The 21,819-nt window shown below is 45.0% G+C and overlaps 1 protein-coding gene across 1 annotated transcript in view; it reads left to right on the top strand.

Moving 5' to 3' along the window:
• The window catches only part of SEMA3C (semaphorin 3C), a 247,418-nt gene that overhangs the window by 208,365 nt on the left and 17,234 nt on the right, over positions 1 to 21,819 (top strand). The window contains exons 12-15 of the mRNA XM_084811075.1: positions 739 to 961; positions 13,859 to 13,947; positions 20,075 to 20,116; positions 21,101 to 21,258. Coding sequence (XP_084667201.1) covers positions 739 to 961; positions 13,859 to 13,947; positions 20,075 to 20,116; positions 21,101 to 21,258 — 512 coding nt within the window. The remainder of the gene's footprint in view (positions 1 to 738; positions 962 to 13,858; positions 13,948 to 20,074; positions 20,117 to 21,100; positions 21,259 to 21,819) is intronic.

Genomic DNA, 21,819 nt, shown 5'->3' with positions numbered 1-21,819 from the left:
TAATCTGGTGAAGACCTTTTTATTCTCCCAGTATTTTAGCTTCCTAGTCGTTTAGCTCTGGTGTTTTAATTCTGTATTTTAAATCTCTGCATTGCTGCTAGGTTTTATTCTGTTTGTATTGCTATATTGAGATTTTATATTTTATATTGTTTTATCCTGCGCTTCTTGGTTTTAATTTTTGTGAACCACCCAGGCAGCTTCGGCTATTGGGTGGTATAGAAATGAAATACATACATACATACATACATACATACATCGGTTGTGATTGTTTAATAGCCCCATGGGAGGGGGGTATACATCCCTTTCGGCATCAGACACATCTGTCATGTTCACTGAGGCCCAGATAGGCATTGTGATGCACATCCCCACCCAGATACACAGCTGCGCAGTCTTGCTGGATCAGCTCTGTAGTACGTTGTTTACTTTCCAACCACACATATATTCTTTATAGGGGCTTCAAAAATTCAGTGTTGATCTGATGTAGCAAAGAGAATTTTGCAGGCGTGGGTCTTCAAGCACATCTTTAACAATACCTAAACAAAATTATAGTTGGATAAAGTATACTTAAATCCACAGCTCATGCAGTCTTCTTGATTGAGAGTTGCCCACCTTGTCCCAATGAGAAAGGTGAAGTGATGATGCACATTTCTGCAGTGTAGGGGACATGATAAAGAACTAGAAATTGAAACCGCCTTTCATGTAGTTGCTAACCACTGATTGTCATGGCCTTTTTTATAGTGTCCTGGAGGAGCTTTCACACCCAACATACGGACAACCAAAGAGTTTCCAGATGATGTGGTCACCTTCATCAGGAACCACCCCTTGATGTTTAATCCCATCTACCCTGTCCACAAGAGGCCATTAATTATTCGGACAGGCACAGACTACAAATATACGAAGATAGCTGTCGATCGTGTCAGTGCCGCAGATGGGAGATACCATGTCTTATTCCTTGGAACAGGTAAGACTAATGTACAACTGTGGTTTTAGTAATCTCACCATCTATGATTTGCACAGTAGGATCTCAGTATTGGCACACAAGCTCAATCACAGTAACCAATACAGTAGTCACTGATGCCTCACAAGGGTTTTTGTTTTGTTCTTAAAAGTGAATTTAAAGAAATCATAAAATCATAGAATTTTAGACTTGGAAGGGTCTCAGGAGATCATCAAGCCCAATCCCCTGCTCAGTGTAAGATTGACAGCATCCTTGAAAGTTTTGTTGTTTGTTTTTAACAAGTCGTTGTTGTTGTTGTTGTTGCCTGCTCTGAATTAATCTTTAATTAATGTGTAAGGCTCTTGCTTTCTTTTTCTTAAAAATACAGTATCAGTCTGATCACTCTAGTCACTTCTGGAGAAAGCTGGTGTCCTCATAGCTTGTCATGAGCCTCTTATAATCCTGGATCCTGCTCCAGAATTCTTGATCTTTCCTCAATAGGAACTACCCTTGACAATGTCCAATCATGCCAGTATTCTGAGCAACTAAGGGCGCAATCCTATGCATGTTTAGACAGAAGACAGTCCTACAGCTCCCAACATTCCCCTATGCTGGCTGGGGAATGCTGGGAGTTGTAGGACTGTTTTCTGTCTAAACGCGCATAGAATTGTGCTCTAAGAGTAGTCGATACAAATGTTATACCTTTCGTTATCTTTTTATAGTCTTGTGCAGCTGTCTCTTTTCAACTGAAGGGGCAGGGTATGTGGAGGGGAGAAATGGACCAGCAGTCAATGTGCTTGTACAAGGACTGGCAAAATGTGTTCCATTCAGCTGAACCCAGTCAGTAACCCAGCAACTGTATTTTGGACTAACTGAAGCTTCCAAGAAGTCTTCCAAGTCAGCCACGAATATAACACATTGCAGGAGTCTAACCTGGAGATTGCCAGATAGGGGTATACGAAACCCCGCTTACCTGGCTCCGCCGGGTCCTGGAATAGGGATGTATGAAAGCTACTTACCTTTCGGGGATTATGCTGATGGTGCGGGGGGAGGCATTCAGTCCCTCCCAACGGAATCCTCGCCGGGGGGGGAGGCGCTCCGTTCCTCCCCCCCAGAATCCTGGCCGGCCGGCTGTGCTCCACAGCGATTCTGCGGAGGCACCAGCTGGCTCCGCCAGCAGCCGGACATCCGGCCGCTGGCTAGCAGGGACGCAAATGGCGGCGGCCGTAACCGCCGCCGTTTGCGTCCCTGCAGTCAGCCGTGCTAGGCTATGTAAATGTTTACGTAGCCTATCACGGCTGATTAAAACAAAAAACAAAAACGCATGTATGCAAATGGCGGCGCCCATGGGCGCCGCCATTTGCATTCCTTATTTTGGCACGTCTTAGTCTACGTAAACATTTACGTAGACTAAGACAGTGAAAATAAGGGGAACACAAATAGCATAGCATCTACGCTATTTGCGTTCCCCTTATTTTCGCCGTCTTAGTCTACGTAAATGTTTACGTAGACTAAGACATGCTAAAATAAGGAACGCAAATGGCGGCGCCCATGGGTGCTGCCATTTGAGTACGCGCATTTTTTGTTTGTTTTTTTATAAGCCGTGATAGGTTACGTAAACATTTACGTAGCCTATCACAGTGTTTTTTTTAAATCTAGCCGTGATAGGCTACGTAAATCTTTACGTAGCCTATCACGTTTTTTTGTTTTTTGTTTTTTTTAAACCTGGAAATGGTGGCGGCAGCAGCCAGTCGGAAGACCGGCCGCCGCAGCTGCCGCTGCCGAACCACCCCTGGAGCCGCTGCCGGAGCCGCTGCCACCAGGAAGATCCACCCCAGGTAAGTCCCATCCCGGGGGGGGCCGTTCCGCCACCGATTTCGGGGGCCAAATGCGCTGGCATTCGGCCTGTCCGAGATCCATGGCGGAACTTTTGTACATCCCTACCCCGGAATCCTCGACGGAGGGGGAGGCGATCTGTTCCTCCCCCCCCGGAATCCTGCCCAGCTGTCTCCGCTTCGCAGCCAGGCTGCAGAGCCGCCGGCCGAGCCAACCGCAGCGGAGCCTCCAGCTGCTACTGGGCTGGTGCAGACACAAATGGTGTCCTGTGTAGGGGACGCCATTTACATCCCTACGCCGGCCCGTGATAGGCTACATAAATATTTATGTAGCCTATCATGGAAAAACAACAACAACAGCGAACGCAAATGGCGGCGGCTACGGCGGCCGACATTTGCTTTCCACTTTTTTCCCGCTGTAATAGGCTATGTAAATATTTACATAGCCTATTATGGCAAAACAGAGGGGTGCAAATAGCAACCACTACGCCATTTGCGCCCCTCTGTTTTGCCGTGATAGGCTACGTAAATATTTACATAGCCTATCATCGCGGAAAAAAAAGGGAACGCAAATGGCAGACACTATAGCCGCCATCATTTGCGTTCCCTTAGTTTTGCCGTAATGGGCTACGTAAATACTTACGTAGCCTATCACGGCTATATGGAAGAAGCGAATGGCGGCCGCAATGCAGCGCAGATAGCAGCAGGTAGGTGCTCCATTCTGGGCCCATTTTGCAGGGTGGGGGTGGGGGGGCTTTGTTCCACCACGGATTTCAGGGGGCCAAATGCACTGGCATTCAGCCTCACCGAGATCCGTGGCGGAATTCTCCACCATGCCCATTGCCAGAGCATGGGTGATGGTGGCCAGAGCAGGCTATCCCTGTCCGAGGGAAGGGGGTTGCAGCAGTAGGGTGCCACCCTTAGCTGCCACAGATGCCACTTGCTAGCACTAGGGAAGTGAAGCCTTAATTCTCAGTGGCTGTGGTCACTAATGGTTTTGAGCACATTTAGCCTCCATCCAAATGGCATCCTTCTTCCATAGAAATGGGTAAAGTAAACAGCTGCACTTGAGACGGTGTGCTCAACCTGCCTTCCACTCCTAACATTTGATGACCAGGAGATGGAGCTGCTGAATGTACAGGGAGGGAGGTTGCCAAGGGCTCCTTGCAATATCTGAACCTCCTTTCTTGCACATGCCGCCCTCTTTCTTGTTCTTCTTTGTGGGGCACTCTCTCTCTGTTTCAGACTTGAAGCGATGCAGTGTATAATGGGCTTCAACACCAGTTAAACGAGCCCTATTTTCACACATCGGTCAATTGTCTGGGGTTGTTTTTTAATTGCTCTTTACTTTAGAGAAACGTAGTTACATTTCTTTCTTTTGCTAAGTAACAGTCTCTCTTTTGTGGGATGCAGTGTAGAATGTCAGAGTATATAAATTAACAAGTAACATCAAAGAAAGAAATCAGAATAATTGGGAATGGTGAAAAGTGTAACAAAGGTTTGCTTGGCTGCACATTGGTCAGATTCATAGCATTGTGTGCAAGAGTTCCTTGGGCATTCAACGTCGCCAGGAGAATCAGTTCCACTTGATATCCGCTCATTGAAATACAAGAGTCACTGAAGTCAATGGAGATGGGGGGGCTGGGGGGGGCACACACACCCTTTTTCTCTGAATCTATCCTTTTTGGTCCAGCGATGCTGTAAGTGCTTCAAGTAGGGTCCTGTCCCTTCCTTTGGCTTTGCTTACTTAAAATGCCATGAACATGGATAGCGCACAATGGCTGATGAACCGTTCAAACTTGGGATGATGGGTTAATTAAGAGATTTGTGTCAATTTCCTTCTGGTGAGTGTAAAAAACTGCATTGTATAATACTGGCAGGCTTGATAATTGGCACTGCAGCTTCCAACAGCCCTTTGGCAGTGACGAACGGGGCTTGGCACCAGAGCGACATTTCAGCTCAGGCAATATGGATGAGTTCTGAAGCTGCACTGAAACGTTGCCAGTCATGTCTGTCACTGTCTACGATGTGAGTCATTCTTCAAATCAAGAGTGTTTCCAAGCCAAGTGCAACCGCCCTCCCCCCACCTCCAATGATCTACACATGCAGATACATCTGGCACTATTTTTGGCTAGGTGGAGGACTGCATCTTTGAACGTTCCCTCCACCTCCAAATCTCCCTAGTTACTAGGGATGTTAGAGAATTTCGCCGTGGATCCCGGGGGGGGGGGGAGAATTCCAGTGAATTCACCCCCGCAGAATCTGTGGCAGAACGGAGGCCCCCGCCCCACCACCCCGCGAAAGCCCTGCGAAACGGAGCCTACCTGGCTGTGGCTCCGGCGGCGGCAGTGGCGGCGGCAGCAGCGGCTCCGGCTGTTGCTGGGTTGCTGCAGCCGCAAATGGCGGCCATCGTAGCAGCCGCCATTTGCGTCCCTATGCCAGCCCGTGATAGGCTATGTAAATATATACGTATTTGATGCCATTTGCATCCTCAACAGCCCGGCAGCGGCTGGAGGCCCCGCTGTGGGTTGGCCCAGCCAGCGGCTCCATGGCCTGGCTGTGGAGCGGAGCCGGTTGGGCAGGATTCCGGGGGGGAGGAACGGATCACCTCCCCGCACCTGCGGCACCCGGCGGAGCCAGGTAAGCAGGGTTTCATACACCCCTACTAGTTACAGAAAGCAAACATGTCAAAAAATAGGGATGTCGCAGGTGCCCGACTGGGTCTGGGAGTCCGTTGCCCCCCCCACCCGCAACCCTGGACCATGCCCACCTCTAATAACTCCTCTAATATTGCACATATGAAGCCTTCCCGCCCCCAAACTGCGCATATTTAAATATGCGCATTTTTAAATTCCCTTTTCTACGCAGAAAAAAAGGAAGCAAAATGGCAGAAGCTTGCTGGATGGGGTTGTGGTGAGCACAGGGGCTCGAACATGGGTCCGGCGGGGCAAGTGGGGGCTTCAGCGGGTGCCTGGAGAACCCGAGCTGGGGTGTGTTCACACATCCCTAGCAGAAAGAGGAACCTAGCCCAGCCTTCTCCTACAGGGTGAGAGCCAGGCAGGAAGCACCATTTCACTAGTTTTCTGTGTACATAGAGTTTTTAACGTGGTGGTCTGGGGAACCATTCAGTGAGGCTTACCTGCAGCTGCTGCCTGAACTGGCATCGTTCCAAAGATCCTGTTTCATGTGATTTATCTGCACATGTAGCTGAGTTCTCAGGACTAGTAACCAATTCTAAAACAGCATGGTGAGAACCCCTTCACTTTTCAGCATAGGAAGGGCACAGTCAACCCTGTCTTCTTTGCAAATCGCTGGGAAATAAGTGCACTATGTCCTCCTCTGTGACCCTGGCCAATAGTGTGAAGCTCACGGCAGCCGTTTCTTGCCAAGCACTGAAAGCAGGTACAGTATTCCTTTCGAAGGCTACGGATCTCGTGAAATAAATCCCACAAGCAGACAATTGTTCTTGTCACATATTGCATGGTTTTCTGAATGATAATGATCTCGCATTTAGTGTGTGCCATTCATCCCCAAAGTATCCTAAAGCACTCCACAGTCCTGAGGGGTTGATGATCAAACTTGGCGCTCCAGGGAGCCTCTTTATCTGCTACACAAATGGAGCTGCCTCTTGGATGGAAAGGAGCAACCATTCAGCCATAAAAAGCAGTGCTGAAAGGGAGACGGGTAGGATACACTTCATAATCCTCTACAGAAACAAGAGGAGTAATTGACTTGTGTGTGGTGTGATTGCTGAATTTCAGGCAGCATTATCTCTGAAGAGCAAAATGAGATTTCAGTAGCCCCATATCTTCTCTCTATCTTCTTGGCATGCCTCAACCTGCTATTACTCTTCAGGCATATGGTACTTAGGGCTGGCAGAGGAATCTGTCTGCGAAGGGGTCAGGCCCACTGAGCTTTGGGCAGCTCAGCCCCCTAGACTCCGGTTTGCTTTGTCCGTGAGCTGGCTCGACTCAACCAGCGTGAGTTGGGCCAGCTCGTGGACTTCCGCCACCAGCCAAACCCCTCATGCTGTCCTTGCTGATGCTTCTGACACTAGCAAGGAGAGCCTGAGGGGCTGCGCTTGCCAGTGGTGATGGCAGGGTGGAGTAGTTCCATGGCACTTCCCTCCTGGCTCCCACTCTGCTGCCGCTGCCACCGCTGAGCGATCACCCCTCGCTCTGCTGCGCCCTGGCAGGGAGCGGAGTGGTGGCTCTGTGGTGGCAACAGGGAGGGAGCCCAACAGGAAGACAAGACACTCACACACACTTCTCAGCCACCTCATAAGAAAGGTAAGCACAAGAATCTTGAACCCAATCCATGAACATTTCTCCAAATGGTTCGTCCCCTTTGAATTTATTTTCAAAGGCATGTTCTTTTCTTTCAGTCAATCAGTCACTCTTTATTACAGTCGAACGACCAAAGTAGCACAATAATCAACATAAAACATGTTGACCAATAACAGGAAATAAGACTATATATGTATAAAAACAAAAAAAATATAAAAGTTCTAGACATTTCAGAAAAGAATTGAGTACATTTTTGACGGATTTTGCTTGCTGCTGCAAAAAGTTTGGCAGCAAAAAGAGTAGTGGATGCTTTTTTATCAGAGAGAAATAAAAGGACATAAGATGCGTCCCATAAAATGCATCCCTGATAGAAATGGCAGCGCTGTGTGTCCTTCTCCCCCCCCCCGTAATGTCCAGCAATACCAAATGCAAGACATGACATCACAGCACTGTGAATTCCCCCATCCCCACGAGGAGGAAGAGAATGAAGCAGGAGTAGGGAAATCCATACTGTAGCAACATTAATTTACATGACACAATTTGTCTTACTAAACCTTACTAGGGAAAAGAGGAATAAGAGGTGTTGAGCTGCCATTTCTGATGCCAGCAACACATCCCCATTAACATTTACTTCCAGCCTCAGAATCCCACTACATAATGGGAAAAGGAGGTGGCCTGGACAACTGGGCAGATAAGATGTATAAAGTATTTTGTACACAGAAAGTGGAAAGTTGTAGAGAAACTGTACTAAAAATGCTTATAATAGCTCTGAGGAGTCAATTTTATGGTTCATTAATGAAGCAGAGAGAAAGCAGTGTACACAAAGACACACGCAGTGATGCCCTGGCTAGAGGCTAATCATACATTTCACCATCATGTGGAGGCTGCTTCAATATAGGGCTGGAGGCAGAAATTAGTTCGCTTCACATTGAAATGCAGATTTACCTAATTTTGCACTCTTGAATCAATACCCCAACTGAAACTCAGTTTATCTTTCAAAATTTGCACTTCTCCAAATTTTGCAGTGGAGTTCTCCAATCAAAATATGCATACAAAATGCATATATTAGGGAAACGTGCACCCAGAGATACATATATTAGTTAAAATAATGTCCAGAAATGCATTATATTAGGAAAATGACTTCAGAGTTCTGGCTGGCTCTGACTAAAACCCAGAATGGACTTACAGGCCCACCAAATTCAGAACCAGCAGCCTCCACTGTGAAGACATAATGCATAAGCAGGGCTACGGCGCACTGGTCAAGCGCAGTTGGTCACCAAGTAGTTCAGACAGTTTTCTCCATGCCACAGTGGACCGTTGTTGGGATGTTGTGTTGGAGCATTCTCAGCAACTTTGACGGAATTGCCCAATCCATACAGTAGGCCAGGGTACATGAATGGGTACATTAAAGGCTTATCAACAAGTCTGTTCTCCCACCACGAAATTTCGCTAAGCTCATCAAAACTCTTCTTTCCTCTCTTGAAACAACGTGGATGTTTGGCTCAATGGAAGCTTCCAGTTTGCCCAAAATGGGAAAGAAACGGAGTTTTGATCAGGCTTGTAAAATTTCTCACAATAATACATTCATCTCTGAATTGGCACTTACTTGCACCTGAAGTGAATTTTTGAAATAGACTTGGAGGTTTCTGATGAGAAACATCTGAACGGTTCTGCAGGTGGGGATGGTATGGGAGTCCGAGAAAGGGGTGGAGTCTGATGGAATCCCCCCCCCCATCCAGCCTCCCAGACCCCACTCGCCGAACCCAGGGGCACTGAAATAGCTGGCCACCAAGCACCCCAGAGCTCAGCGAGCAGCAAGGAGCACCATGGCACCCCAGCGCTCTTGCTCTGGCCTCCTCACGAGAGTCCTGGGGGCTGCCATACCAGGACCTGTCCTGCCTCTGCTGGCTGCTAAAGCTGTAGTGAGGTAGGACCTCAGCAGCACGCCAGGGCAAGAACACTGGAGGCTGGCCACGCTGGGCCCTGTCCTGCCTCCATCAGCTGTCAAGGGCTTCCTTAACAGCTGGCCAAAGGAGGAAGGGCCTCGGCGGCACCCCAGTGGTCTTGCCCTGGCTTCCTTGGGTGGAGGCCAGGGAAAGAGTATTGGGGGCTGTCTGCACTCAGGACTTGGCAGTCAAGCCCTTGCACGCATAAAGCACAATGGTTTGACTGCCAGAGTCCTTGGCACAGAGAGGAAGGGCAGCTCATGGGATGGGAGAGCAGGAAGGCTTGCTGAGCAGGTCAGGGTTGCACGAGCTGGGGGGGGCAGTTCATCGAGTTCCCCCATGCCCCGGAAGGAGATGGGTCCATTCATCCCTATCTGCAGGTAGTACAACAAGAGTTTTGCTAAAACTAGCAAAATATCAGGCTGGTTCTGCATGTCCCTCATAACGCACAAGAAGCGAGGGGCAGTCTTTTGCCATCCCAGAAGGCTCATTGTGCTGTCATTTGGCAGAAATGTAGTGGAATTTAGAGAGTAAGCTTATTTTTAGGCTTTTCTTTTTCTTCTCTTCTTGTTTTCTTGACCTGGAGGTCAGACCTCGCTTGAACTAGATGTGTACATTACATGCATTTTCGAGAGCCAGAATGACAATTGCAGTTTATCTCATCCTGGAAAGAAAGAGGACCACCTCAAAGGAAGATGTCCCTCCATAAAACTGTCATCTGGGGTACTTATTACAATTGTGGTGGTGGTTTTTATGATGTGGACAGCTTGCCTTTTCAGTTGTTGTCTTTTGCTTACTTGTTTGTTTTGGGGGAAGGGCGTTTATAGGTCTGTTTTGAAGCTTGGCTTTTGAAGTTTACAATACTGACTGGAATGTTCTCTCTTGGCTTACATTAAAATGTATGGAAAAGTTTAAACTTTAATCGTGAATTAGAAAGTTGAATGTATTGTGTAGTGGCCAAACATCTGTGTGTTCTGTACTACCTAAGCATTATATGTACTGTGAAACATACCATAGCCTGATGTAAACAATCATAGTGCTTTGAGTTCTGTTGAACTCGGCCATTCTTATATGAGTTGAAGATATGGGTCAGTTTCAACTTCTTATTTTCCCCTCTCTTTTCCAAATTCTCATAAGAAAAATGGGATTTGTAATAATACTAGTTATACTTAGCATTTATACAGCTTTCGAGTATTCATATCTAGGGACATACAGATGGTGTAAAATACGTTCTGTTTGTGTTTCACGGATTGTCAGGTGCCTTTCATTCCATCGTCCGCCCATCGACAGGGTCGGATTTTTTTTGTTTTCAAATTTGCACAAATGCACATTTGCAACGTGCATTTTCATGCCTTAGCCTATGGGGGGGAATGCACATTTTGGCTGTTCTTTTTTAAAAAAAAAAATGCGGTTTTTTGTACGACGAAATTTGTACAAAATTTGGGGAAGTTAGAAAACTGGTCCACAAGTTTGCAGAATCTGTCCAACAGGGGAAAAGCTGGTCTGCTGTGGAATCTGCAGGTCAGATTCATGAAAATCTAAACTCATTTGGTTCTGTTGCGGATTTCTCTGACATCCCTATTCATATCTGCATTATCTCCGTTATCTTTACAACAGGCATGATCAGTGGGGCAGGATTGTCTTTGCTGTATTGCAGATGAGGGGCTTGGGCTGCAAAATAATAATTTACCTGAGGCCACTTACTAAATTCATGGCAGAGCTAATGTATGAAATGAGGATTCCCAATTTGCACATCAGCTTCACTATACAGTTGTTGCTCATCAACAGTGTTTTGATGCACTGATCATACATATGCAAAATGCTTTCTAACACATTAGCCCTTAAGCGTAGGCTTGGGCAGGTTTGACATGGGGAAAATGGGTGTTTATTTTATTTATTTCATTTCTATACTGCCTGAAGCTCTCCGGATGGTTCACGAAAATTAAAACCACGAAGTGCAGCATAAAACAATATAAAATATAAAAGCTTTAAACCACAACAGTACAACCAGAATAAAACCTGGCAGCAATACAGATTTAAAACACCAGAGCTAAAAGGCTAGGAAGCTAAAACGCTACAATACTGGGAAAATAAAAAGACCTTCACCTGGTGCTGGAAGGAGAACAATGTAGGTGCCAGGCAAACCTCTCTAGGGAACTCATTCCACAGCCGGGGGGGGGGGGGGGCACAGCAGAAGGTGCCACTGAGTGTAAGGGAGGCGTAGAGTGCCTAAGTGGTAATAGCAGGGGTAGGCACCATTTTGGGGCTGTGAGCACATTTGGGAATTTGATAAACTGTCATGGACACCACCACAAATGGCTGACATGGGAGTCATGGCAAAGGACAATTAACCTGCACAAAAGACTGAGTGCAAGGCAGAAGTGGAATCTGAGACCCAACACACTAAACAATTCCTTTGAACCCACAGTTTTCAACACCTATGGAAATCTATTTCACAAAAATCCCAGCAGGCACCAGGAAAGGTGTCCAGGGGCTCATGGGTGCCTATGGGCATGTTGCCTACCCCGTGTGTTATAGATGATGTCTGTGAAGGGGGTTATAGGTGTTGTAATACAAAACATCTGGGGGGCACCAGGTTGCCTACCCCTACCATAGACCTAAAGAGGGCTTCTCCAATTTCTTTTCCCAACCACAGCTCTTTGTGTTGCATTGGAGGCCACTTCAAAATACTGTAGAATATTTGTGTCCAACTTCAGCATGCTGGGACAAAGACCCAGGGGAATTTTTGAGGGGGAAATAGAAGTGTGGTGGAAGTGTTACACAAAGTTTTGTTGCATTCTGAGGTATCTTTTCAAACCACTTCCACCATAGTTAGAAGGTTGCATTGTTATTTAACCAATCTTTTTATAAAGTATAAAAATAGCAATGATAAATATACTGGTTTTGTTTGTTTGTTCAGTTTAATGTTGAGTGAGTCTAAGAGCAAGAGCTTTGGACCTTGCTGTGATTTTTGCCCACTTAACGAAACCTTCCCGCTCTCTAACCAAAACCTGAAATAATTTCCCTGCTACAGAGAACACTCCAAATTTGCTTTGAAGTAGTAAGAATTCAATGGTAACATTAGCAAAGCTTGGAAAGGCTATATATTGCCTTTGTACCCTGAGGGCCAAATTAGACATGACATTAATTGCATGAGAGCAATGAATGTGAATGATTTTTGTTTGTTAGTTATGTAAATACCAATTCCGGGGAAGGCTGAGCAGCTTCTGAACTGTGGGCAGGGGAAGTCCAGTGAAAGTTACTTTCATTTCCTGTTCATGATCCTGAAAGAAAGAAAGAAAGAAAGGAAGGAAGGAAGGAAGGAAGGAAGGATGTACGAATCCCTTACCTTGCTCCGCTGAGGGGCATCCGCGGTGGGGGGGAGGCGCTCCGTCCCTCCCCCCGGAATCCTCGATGGGGGGGAGGCACTCCGTCCCTCCCCCTGGAATCCTGCCCAGCCAGCTGTGGGCAGCCCTGCAGGGACACAAATGGCAGCTGTCATAGCCGCCACCATTTGCGTCCCTGTATTGAGCCATGGTAGGCTACGTAAATATTTACTTAGCCTATCATGGCAGGGGGAAAAACCCCAATGTACGCAAATGGCGGTAACCGCCACCATTTGCATACGCTGGGGTTTCCCCCCCCGCCGTGATAGGCTATGTAAATACTTACATAGCCTATCACAGCCTCTGCAGGGATGCAAATGGCATCCCTGTGTTAGCCATGATAGGCTACGTAAGTATTTATGTAGCCTATCACGGCGGCGGGGGGGGAACCCAGTGTACACAAACGGCGGCAGCTACCGCCATTTGCGTACGCTGGGTTTCCCCCCCCCTGCCGTGATCGGCTACATAAGTATTTACGTAGCCTATCACAGCTTGAAGAGGAGGAAGCGAATGGCAGCCGCAGGACGGCCGCCATTCGCAAAGCAGTGCGGACGGGAGCAGGTAAGTGCTTCATTTCATGCACCTTTCGTGGGGTGGGGGCAGTGGGGACTTCATCCCGCGTGTCTTTCGTGGGTTGGGGGGGCAGGGTCTTCGTTCCATGACAGATTTCGGGGGCCGAATGCACTGGCATTTTGCCTCACCGAGATCCGTCGCAGAATTCTCTGACATCCAATAAATAAATAAATAAATAAATAAATAAATAAAGATGCCTTCAGAGAAGCTGCTGTTTGCATTTCAAGTGAAGACTCTTCCACATCTACTTTGGCCCTGGGAGAATCTATGTACATACACCTGTCTCTCTCCATGTTTTTATTAATACGGGTGACTCTCTATGTATGAGCAAGTGGAAAAAAATGTGGGAGTAAACGGTGGGAGCCCAGAATGTGGCTCAGCACAGAACTTTAATTTAGCCCTTCCTCAGCCTACTTTATTTTTTTCTCCAAAAATTGTTTACATTGGCATCCTGTTAGGGATTGTTGCCATAAAATTATCTTCAATAGTGTATGTTGTTGTATAGATCCCCATGAAAATTGTAGAGAAGAGTCCATAACTTTTTAAGGTTGTCAAGGGTGTCTTTGGTTTCTTTTCAGTTATGTGCGGCACATAGTGGTTCTGCTGCCATTTTTTTTTTCTTTTTATGCCTAGGAAGTTGAATTATGGTCCTCCAGTTTTTAGTCTATGTATTTTCCACATTGCCTTTATTTTGACTTCCCCTGTGCAATTCTGATGTAAATGGAAGGTCAAAAGGCCATCAATCCCACCAACATTTTGCATTACATGAAATGGTCTTTTGTCTATTCTTGTCTGTATTATGAAATTTTCTGGAGTGTGGTCTCATTACTGTTCTCTGTTTTTGTTCCCCTCTGGCCTTCCTTTTCATCCCTGGTCCTCTCCTTCTCTGTTCCAGACCAGGGCACAGTACAGAAAGTTGTGGTCCTGCCCACTAATTCCTCTGCAAGCGGAGAGCTCATTTTAGAGGAACTGGAAGTTTTTAAGGTCAGTTTTTCGCTTTCAGCCTCATTCATCTCATGTCCAAACACTTTGATCTAAAGTAGCTTGGCAAGGTTGGAATGTCTGATAAAAGATCAAATGAGGATCACTATAACTTCTTCTTCTTATTATTATTATTATTATTATTATTATTATTATTATTATTATTGGAGCTTTCCAAGGAAAGAAAAGAGGGGTTTAAGTCTTTTATATAGCATTTAAATTGCTTGTTTTTCTTATATTGTCATCCTGGCTTAAAGGATTTTGATTACTGGTTCTTCTTTTTCTTCCGTGATAAAGCAGCTGCCAGGAGCAGACTTTTTTTTTTTTGCTATATCATGATTGTAGTTGCTTGCAGTGGGATGCCAAATTCTCTTGCTTTTCGATTATCCGATAAGCTTTCTGATGCTAAGCTACAAATCTCAAGCAAAAGAGCCTTGTTTTTGCTTTCCTGTACTTTTCGAAAGCCCAGATGTTACTGGTGTTGGAAATCCATAGGCCTCAGTCAACCAAAGCTGCAAAGAGGGGTAAATAATTCAGCAAGAGAAAGCCATAGAATGAAATAGTCCTTGCCAATCATTTTCCTGAATCCTTCTATAGCGGAACATTAAAAACTAGAAGAGTAGCCATGTTACTCCATTATAGCCCCCCCTAAAAAAAACCCAGAATATTCTGTGTCACCTTTAAAGACTCTGCCTCAGTTCATGCTGTTTTTGCACCATGTTCATAAGTGTCCTTCTCTGGCTCTTTGGAAGTCAGACAAGGTGGAAAATGCTCCTGCCAGCCATCATTCTCAGCAGTAAATGGGACAAAAGAGGCTTACTGGCTCCTTATTCTCTGCCTCGTGCTCCTCTGGAGGAGATGGAAGCAATGGTGTCATGGATCCAGGGCTCTCAGGGTCAAAGTTCTGGACTTTTTTATCAGCAAGGATGCTGATGTCATCCACCAGCCCCCTCAGAATTCTCTGTTCATTCTGAGCTTAGCTGCAGTCCCCGCAGTAGCTGTGTGCATGGGTGTGAGGATGAATTTTCTCAGCAACAATATATTGTTCCCTTGTAATGTGAAGTATTTTGGGATGGCCTGGCCTTAAATGGTCAATTAAGACCCAATAGAGATGAAAACAGGTAGAACTGGGTTGTTGCTATGGATCAACACAGCTGTCCGCATTTTGGCCTCTCCACAGGGGCGTGGCTGTGAGGACTGTCCTGACAAGCACTCCCACTTCAAAATGTTCCCCTATAGCACTGGACAACACAGGATTTGGCATTGTCCCTCACTCACACAACATCCCATTCTGTAATTTACAGTCAGCGTATGAGAAGTAGCTACACATAAGCCAGGCTCTGACTAATTCATTCCTCCTGCTCACATTGGACTGGAACAGCTATAAGTTGAGTTCCCCCCCCCCCAAAAAAAAGAAAATTAGGCAACAGTTCTGCTTATTTCTGACCCAGTCCAAATGTGGACTGTTCCACAGTTCATGCCAGCAATTTTAGGAGACCTTGGGAGAGCAACCTCTTCCTTAATCCCCATGTCCTGCCATACTGCTAATCAATGAGTTGGGACAATGGAGAAGAGAAAAGGAGAGGAGAAACACTTCTTCTCTCACCTCTGTCGAGCTTCAACAGAAGAGGAAAGTGTGTGTGTGTGTGTAGGGAGCTTTTGGGGAAAGGTGGTAGAGATGGGGGAGAGAGAGGGGGGACTGGGAATTCTTCTCTGGTTTGGATTTAGTCCAAGCTGGATGAGAATTTTGTAGCTTTGGAGCCCTTATTTTGTGGTGGGCTTTATTAGCCCCTAAAGTTTGTTTCCAGGCCAAAGTTTGGAAAACTTCATTGGCATTTCTGTTAAGCTTTCTGAAAGCTCTCCAAGAGATGAGCTGGAGAGGGATTTTAACGCCTTTGGCTGCCTTGCTCCATCTGTTGTTTATCTATCCTTATCTTATTGTCTCTCTCTCCGTAGCTAATTGTCTCTGCTCCTCCCCTTCTAAACTCCTAAGGAAAACTGACCTATAGATGAGATCCAGCTTCTTCTTCTCTGCCCCTAGGGTAGATTTCAGCATTCATAAATCAGGGTGGCTATATTTTTTCGTGAGGTGAGTGTAACATATAGCAAGGATCTTGGCTGATATTTCTGCAGCTGATCCAGAAGCAGCCACATTTGTAAGATCAGGTGCTGTCCTAGCAAACGATGAACAGCTGAACAGCTTCTTAACAAAGAGAGCTGTTAGTGTGAGGGTGAGCTGACATGGAGGGACAGAAGCAGTTAAAGTGGCTTCTGCTCATTTTTCTCCCTAGACAGTATGAGGTGGGTAACAGTAAGTCGGTAAGCCTCTCTCACATCATTGGAACCAAGGTGGAACCAATTCTGGTCAACACGTGGGACCTGCAACAAAATGCTGCTCTGTAGAGTGCTCCTGTTCAGGACTTCAGCCATCCATCCGGGAAAGCCCTTTTCTACAATACTCCATTCCATACCCACTCCTCCACTCAGTTTCACATCTCCACCCCATCTCCATCTCACATCTCTTGTGTGTACGTAAGCATCCACGTTCAGAGAATGAGTTCACGACTGGTTGAAAGGAATAAGAGCCTTCTCCCCTCTTCAGAATTCCGAGCAATGAGAGGGAGACTGTTAGAGATGCAGTTGGAAAGATGAAGGAGCCAGGGCTAACGAATGTATTCCAGCATGACATGTATATGAGACTCTGATGAAACAGTTCTGTCTACAAAAGCTTTAGGGATAGAGAAATGCATTTAGTAAGCATTTTAATATGAACTGACCTAATTCACACTTCCAGACTAATACACAGATCATAGGGATGTCGAGGAAGTCCGAGAGGGGAGTGGAGTCCAGCAGACCTGTTTGCCAGACTCCACCAGACCTGTTCACTGAGCTGCTGCATGGTCCGCAAGCGCCTGGCGGCCACCCAACCCCATTTTAAAAAAAAATTGCGACTTGAGCTTTTCTGGAAAATTAACGTTGCATAAATGGTGGACATAAAGGGGCCATTTACACATTACAGAACCTGTAATGTTGTGTAAATGGCCCCTTTACGGCTGCCATTTATGCAACATTACTTTTATAGAAAAACCAAACTGCCATTTTTTTGCAAAATGACGTCTCAGTGAGGAGACAGGTGACTGCCGGGTGCCTCTGGACCCATGGCTGCTCATCCAGGGAGCTGAACAGGAGCAGGCGGCCAGCATGAGTTTGGTGAGGACCCAGAATCGTGGATGGAAGTGAGTCCATCCATTCCTAACAGATCAGAACAAAATTATCCTTTGGGGTTTGCACCTCTCCAAACTTCGTCATGCAGTTCTCTGATCAAAAATATGTATAAAAATGGGTGGCTTAGGAAAAAGTATGTGCAAGAAAACACATACAAAGATGTGAATACATGTACATTTTAAAAAATGACTTTTGCAAACTGATGCGGAAACAGGACGGAATGAATATGTGCTTGAAAAAAGTGAAGACAGATTTGTCCATCCCTAAAAGGGTGATTGTCTCAATAAATTTGCCACAGTGATAGTTCCATAGGACTCTATGTCATTTTTCGATGAAACATCTTTTTTTAAAAAATTGAGTCAACAACTTCTCTTAGTTGGAGATAACATGGCATTCCATTTGTTGTCCCCTGCTCAGCTGGCTCTGTGTGAATGAACAAGAGGGTGATGGAAATGGCATTGTTCCTTTTCGACTTGCTCATCGACTTGCCTGTGACTTTTCATGTCCCAGTAATGATTGGTTCAGATGATGCAAGATGGGCTATCTTCCACTTTTAAAAAATGGCTGATTCAGGCAATCTACTAGTATGAGCATTGTCACTTCAGAGTCACATTCAAGTTTATGCTCCTGTGAATTCACAACTCTGAGGTTGCATGTCTTACCTAAGAAGACTGCTTGAATGAGCCGCTTGTTTTGTGCATGTCAGCCACTTTTAGAGTATCTTTGGTACTGATTCTGAGTCTTCCCATGTGAAGATGACTTAAGTTTGAGAGTCGCCAAATACGATGAAGCCTAAAGCTTGGATTTCCATTCCCAGTGCAGGGTTTTCATTCGCAGTGCAAATCTGTTGAGAGGTTTTGGAGTCTCTCCATGGAAAATCATTGACCACCATAAGAACATAAGAGCATCCCTGCTGGATTAGACTAAAAGCCAAAATCCCATTTCCCACAGTAGCCAACCAAATGCCTATGGGAAGCCCACAAGCAGGACTTGAGGCTGCTTTTGTTTCTCAGCAACGGGTACTCAGAGGCAGGATATGGCCATCATGACTAGTATGCATTGATAGTCTTATCCTCCATGAATTTATCTCATCCCCTTTTAACACCATCTAAATCAGTGGCTGTCATCATATCTTGTGGCAGCAAATTCCATTAACTAATTATGTGCAATGTGACGACGGATATCCTTTTGTCTGTCTTGAATCTCCCACCTTCAGATTCATTGGCTTCTAGTGCTGTGAGAGAGGGAGAAACACTTCTTTCTATTCACTTTCTCCACAACATGCCACATGTTATAAGCCTCATGTGTGTGTCCCCCTCCTCCTTACTTGCTTTTTTTTCTAAACTAAAGAGCCTCAAACGTAATTGTTTCTCCTTATCAGGGAGGTGCTCCGTAAGCCAGGATGCAACATGTGCTACTTGTGATATGTGGCGATATCCTTACAATGCCTACTTTGGTGCTTCACACCGAAATAAGTATCTCCTCCTCCCCACTGTAATCTATTCCAGGCTGATTTCACCCCTCTACCTCTTTTTAGGATTATTAGAAAGAAACTCTTGTCAGACATTTACAAAGTAGGAATACATTTTCAGAATATCCTAACAGTTATAGTTAATCATGTACATGGTTCAGCTTAGCTAATCTTTGTTAAGTGAACTTGAGTATGTCCTTTTGCTGAAGAACATCAGAACGTGCCTTGGAGGATCAGCCCCCAACCCATATCATCCAGGATTCTTTGCAAATTCAACTAGTCCAAACAGGGATCCTAGGTGGTGCAGACATTGGCCAGTGGTCTGCCTACCCCTGGTCTATTCCACTTCGGGATGATGATGTTGATGATGTTATATCCTGCCTTTTTTCTCTCTCATGGAGCCCAAGGCGGCTTACATGGTCCTCCTGTCTCCATTTTATCTCCACAACAACCCTGTGAGGTAGGTTAGGTTGAGAGTCAGTGACTGGCCCAAGGTCACCCAGTGAGCTTCATGGCCAAGTGGAGACTAGAACCCAGATCTTCCAAGTCCCATTCCAAGCCTCTAACTGCTACACCACACTGGTTCTTACGCGTCCTATCTTCTTCTAGCTAGATACAGTTCAGCTTGATCTGCCATAACTTCATTTTTCTCATGTGATTATTCCAGTTAATCCATGTGCCTGAGAAAAATGATTTATACTCCTTTCCATTATCATGGTGCATGTTTTTAAAATAGAGTGCATACTGTCACTCTAATGTGACATGACCTGCCTATTAACACTTTAGTGTGTCCTTTCATCCTTTGCCGTATCCAACTGAGGACCAAAGAAGCAAAAGGGAGCAACATGCCGGCTGACTTTATGTGTCCTCTGAATATGCCGAATACAAACAAAACGTCAAGTGGGCCAAACACTTCATTTTTAATGCTGACGTTTTGTGTTGATAATCTAAAGCTGTGCCACAAAACTGTGTACTGTGAGGTATCGTGTGCAGGAAATACTAGACATTACCCTCATCCTGCTTACGTGCTAATTAAATATGAGCTGTGACATACAAAGCTCTATGCTATCATCTCCAAAGCATAAATACAAGGATTTGTTGCAAACAGAAAGTGATGGTTTGATGGCATAAGCTGACTATCTTCAGTCCTGAGGTGTCTCTCTTTAAGGTCTGTTCATCTAGAATTGTGTAGAAGATGCAAGTGTTTGTGCTGAGGGGCTTAAGGCTGTCAAGTCATGTACATGGTTCAGAATTTTATCCATGTCAAACATTTTCACAGAGAATGATGAGGGGCAAATCATGAAGCTGTGAAGAAAAAAAAAATGTATTTCTGGAAGAATGGACTGTCATTTTATGAACTGGAAAATGTTATGATTATGGTTAACCAAAATAGAAGGTTGGGATTTGGAACTAACATTTATTTTTGTCTTTCAGAATAATGCTCCTATAACTACAATGGCTATTTCATCTAAAAAGGTAAAGAGAGGAAGAATATTCATTAACAGTGCCATCCCATGCATGTTTAGATAGAAAACAGTCCTAGTACTAGGACATTTTTCTGTCTAAATATGCATAGGATTGTGCTTTACACGTGATAAATTGCATTTAATGTCAGTTTATGCAATCTGAACAAATGTATAACTTGTAGATATTGGGTTGGATCCAGATGAAGATAAGTTATAACTTAAGCCATACTCATGGCAGTGTCTGATTTCAGTGGGATCAAAGTTCAGCTACTTTGTTCTGGATCGAACCCATTTCGTACTAACTTCATTACTATTCTGTTCCCTGTGAGGTGGGTGAGGATGAGAGACAGAGACTTGCTTTACAGCAACCAACAAGAATGCGTATTTTAGGGGAGAAATGTGTACATAATGTGTATTTTTACAGGAAAATGCATACAAATATGTGCATCGCAGAGGGAAATGTACACAATTTAAATGCAAATGTTTGTTCAGAAAACAGGATGGAACGGACTTATGATCAAATACATGCAAACTGGTATGGACTGGAAATAATCAGTCTATCCTTACTTCTGTCTCATTCAATCTGCAAAAAAGTACTTTAGAAGCCAAAGACTGCATGCAGCACAATGTGTCACACTGAAATGTCTAGTTGGGGAGAGGGGAATTAAAATATGGAGAGAGAAGCAACATATCAGATCTCCGAGCTGAATTTAGCCCTTCTCCTGACAGAATGGAATAATGAACCTCAGTGTTTAAAAAGTGTTAACGTTATTCCTAAGTGTTTTCTAACAGGAAGGTATAATATTGTAGGCATATTCACCTGAAAGATCTCTCTGTTTATTTTGGCCTTCCACCCATCGGCAGCTCAGCTCTTGGTTTCATTGTTAATTCCAAGAGAATAGGGGAGTGTAGTGCTTTATTAGTTGCATCTTGGCTCACGTTCTTTCTCTAATCTCAGCCCCTGAAATAAATCTCTCCATTTCCCATTAAACAGCAACAGTTGTATGTAAGCTCCGATGAAGGAGTCACCCAAGTTTCTTTGCACCGCTGTCATATCTACGGGACGGCCTGTGCTGACTGCTGTCTTGCCAGAGACCCTTACTGCGCTTGGGACGGCAGTTCCTGCTCCAGATTCTACCCCACAGGGAAAAGGTGAATAACTATTACGTCGTCTGATAAGAGTTGCAAAGAGTAATGCAAGCCAAGATGTAACCTTATATTCAATTGCTGGGCACGTAATGTGGTATTGGAAGGGGATGTCTTTCATTGATAACTTTGTAAAAGCAAATACCCATTTTTGTTGGCAGGGTCTGGCCATCAGAAGGGTTTGCTTATTAATGTACAACTTTGACACTTGAAGTCTTAGAATGTAAAAAATTTGTACTACTTTTAATCTATGGAGAGTCTGATGTATCTCTTTGGACAGTTGCCCACTAAAAAAACCTGTTCATTACCTAAGAATTAACAATGTAGTTAACTGACAGCAAAAAAAAATTTCCCCCCATGGAAGATGTTGTAACTGTTGTGATTATTTTATTTGGCACAAAATTGACAGAGTATCTAGAGATTTAGAACATCCATTTTCAGTGCCATTCTCCATTTATAAGACCTAACTAAGGAACGTGATTTACGCAAAAGGGGAGCTGCTTGGGTGGTGTAGTTTCCTTCCTAATTCTGCTTAGTTTAGGGATTTCTAATATGAAAATGGTAACA

This window comes from Heloderma suspectum, chromosome 7, assembly GCF_057233095.1.
Source record: "Heloderma suspectum isolate Gila_16-S chromosome 7, 16-S_ref, whole genome shotgun sequence".
Classification (NCBI taxonomy): domain Eukaryota; kingdom Metazoa; phylum Chordata; class Lepidosauria; order Squamata; family Helodermatidae; genus Heloderma; species Heloderma suspectum.
This window is presented reverse-complemented; position numbering and strand designations above follow the sequence as displayed.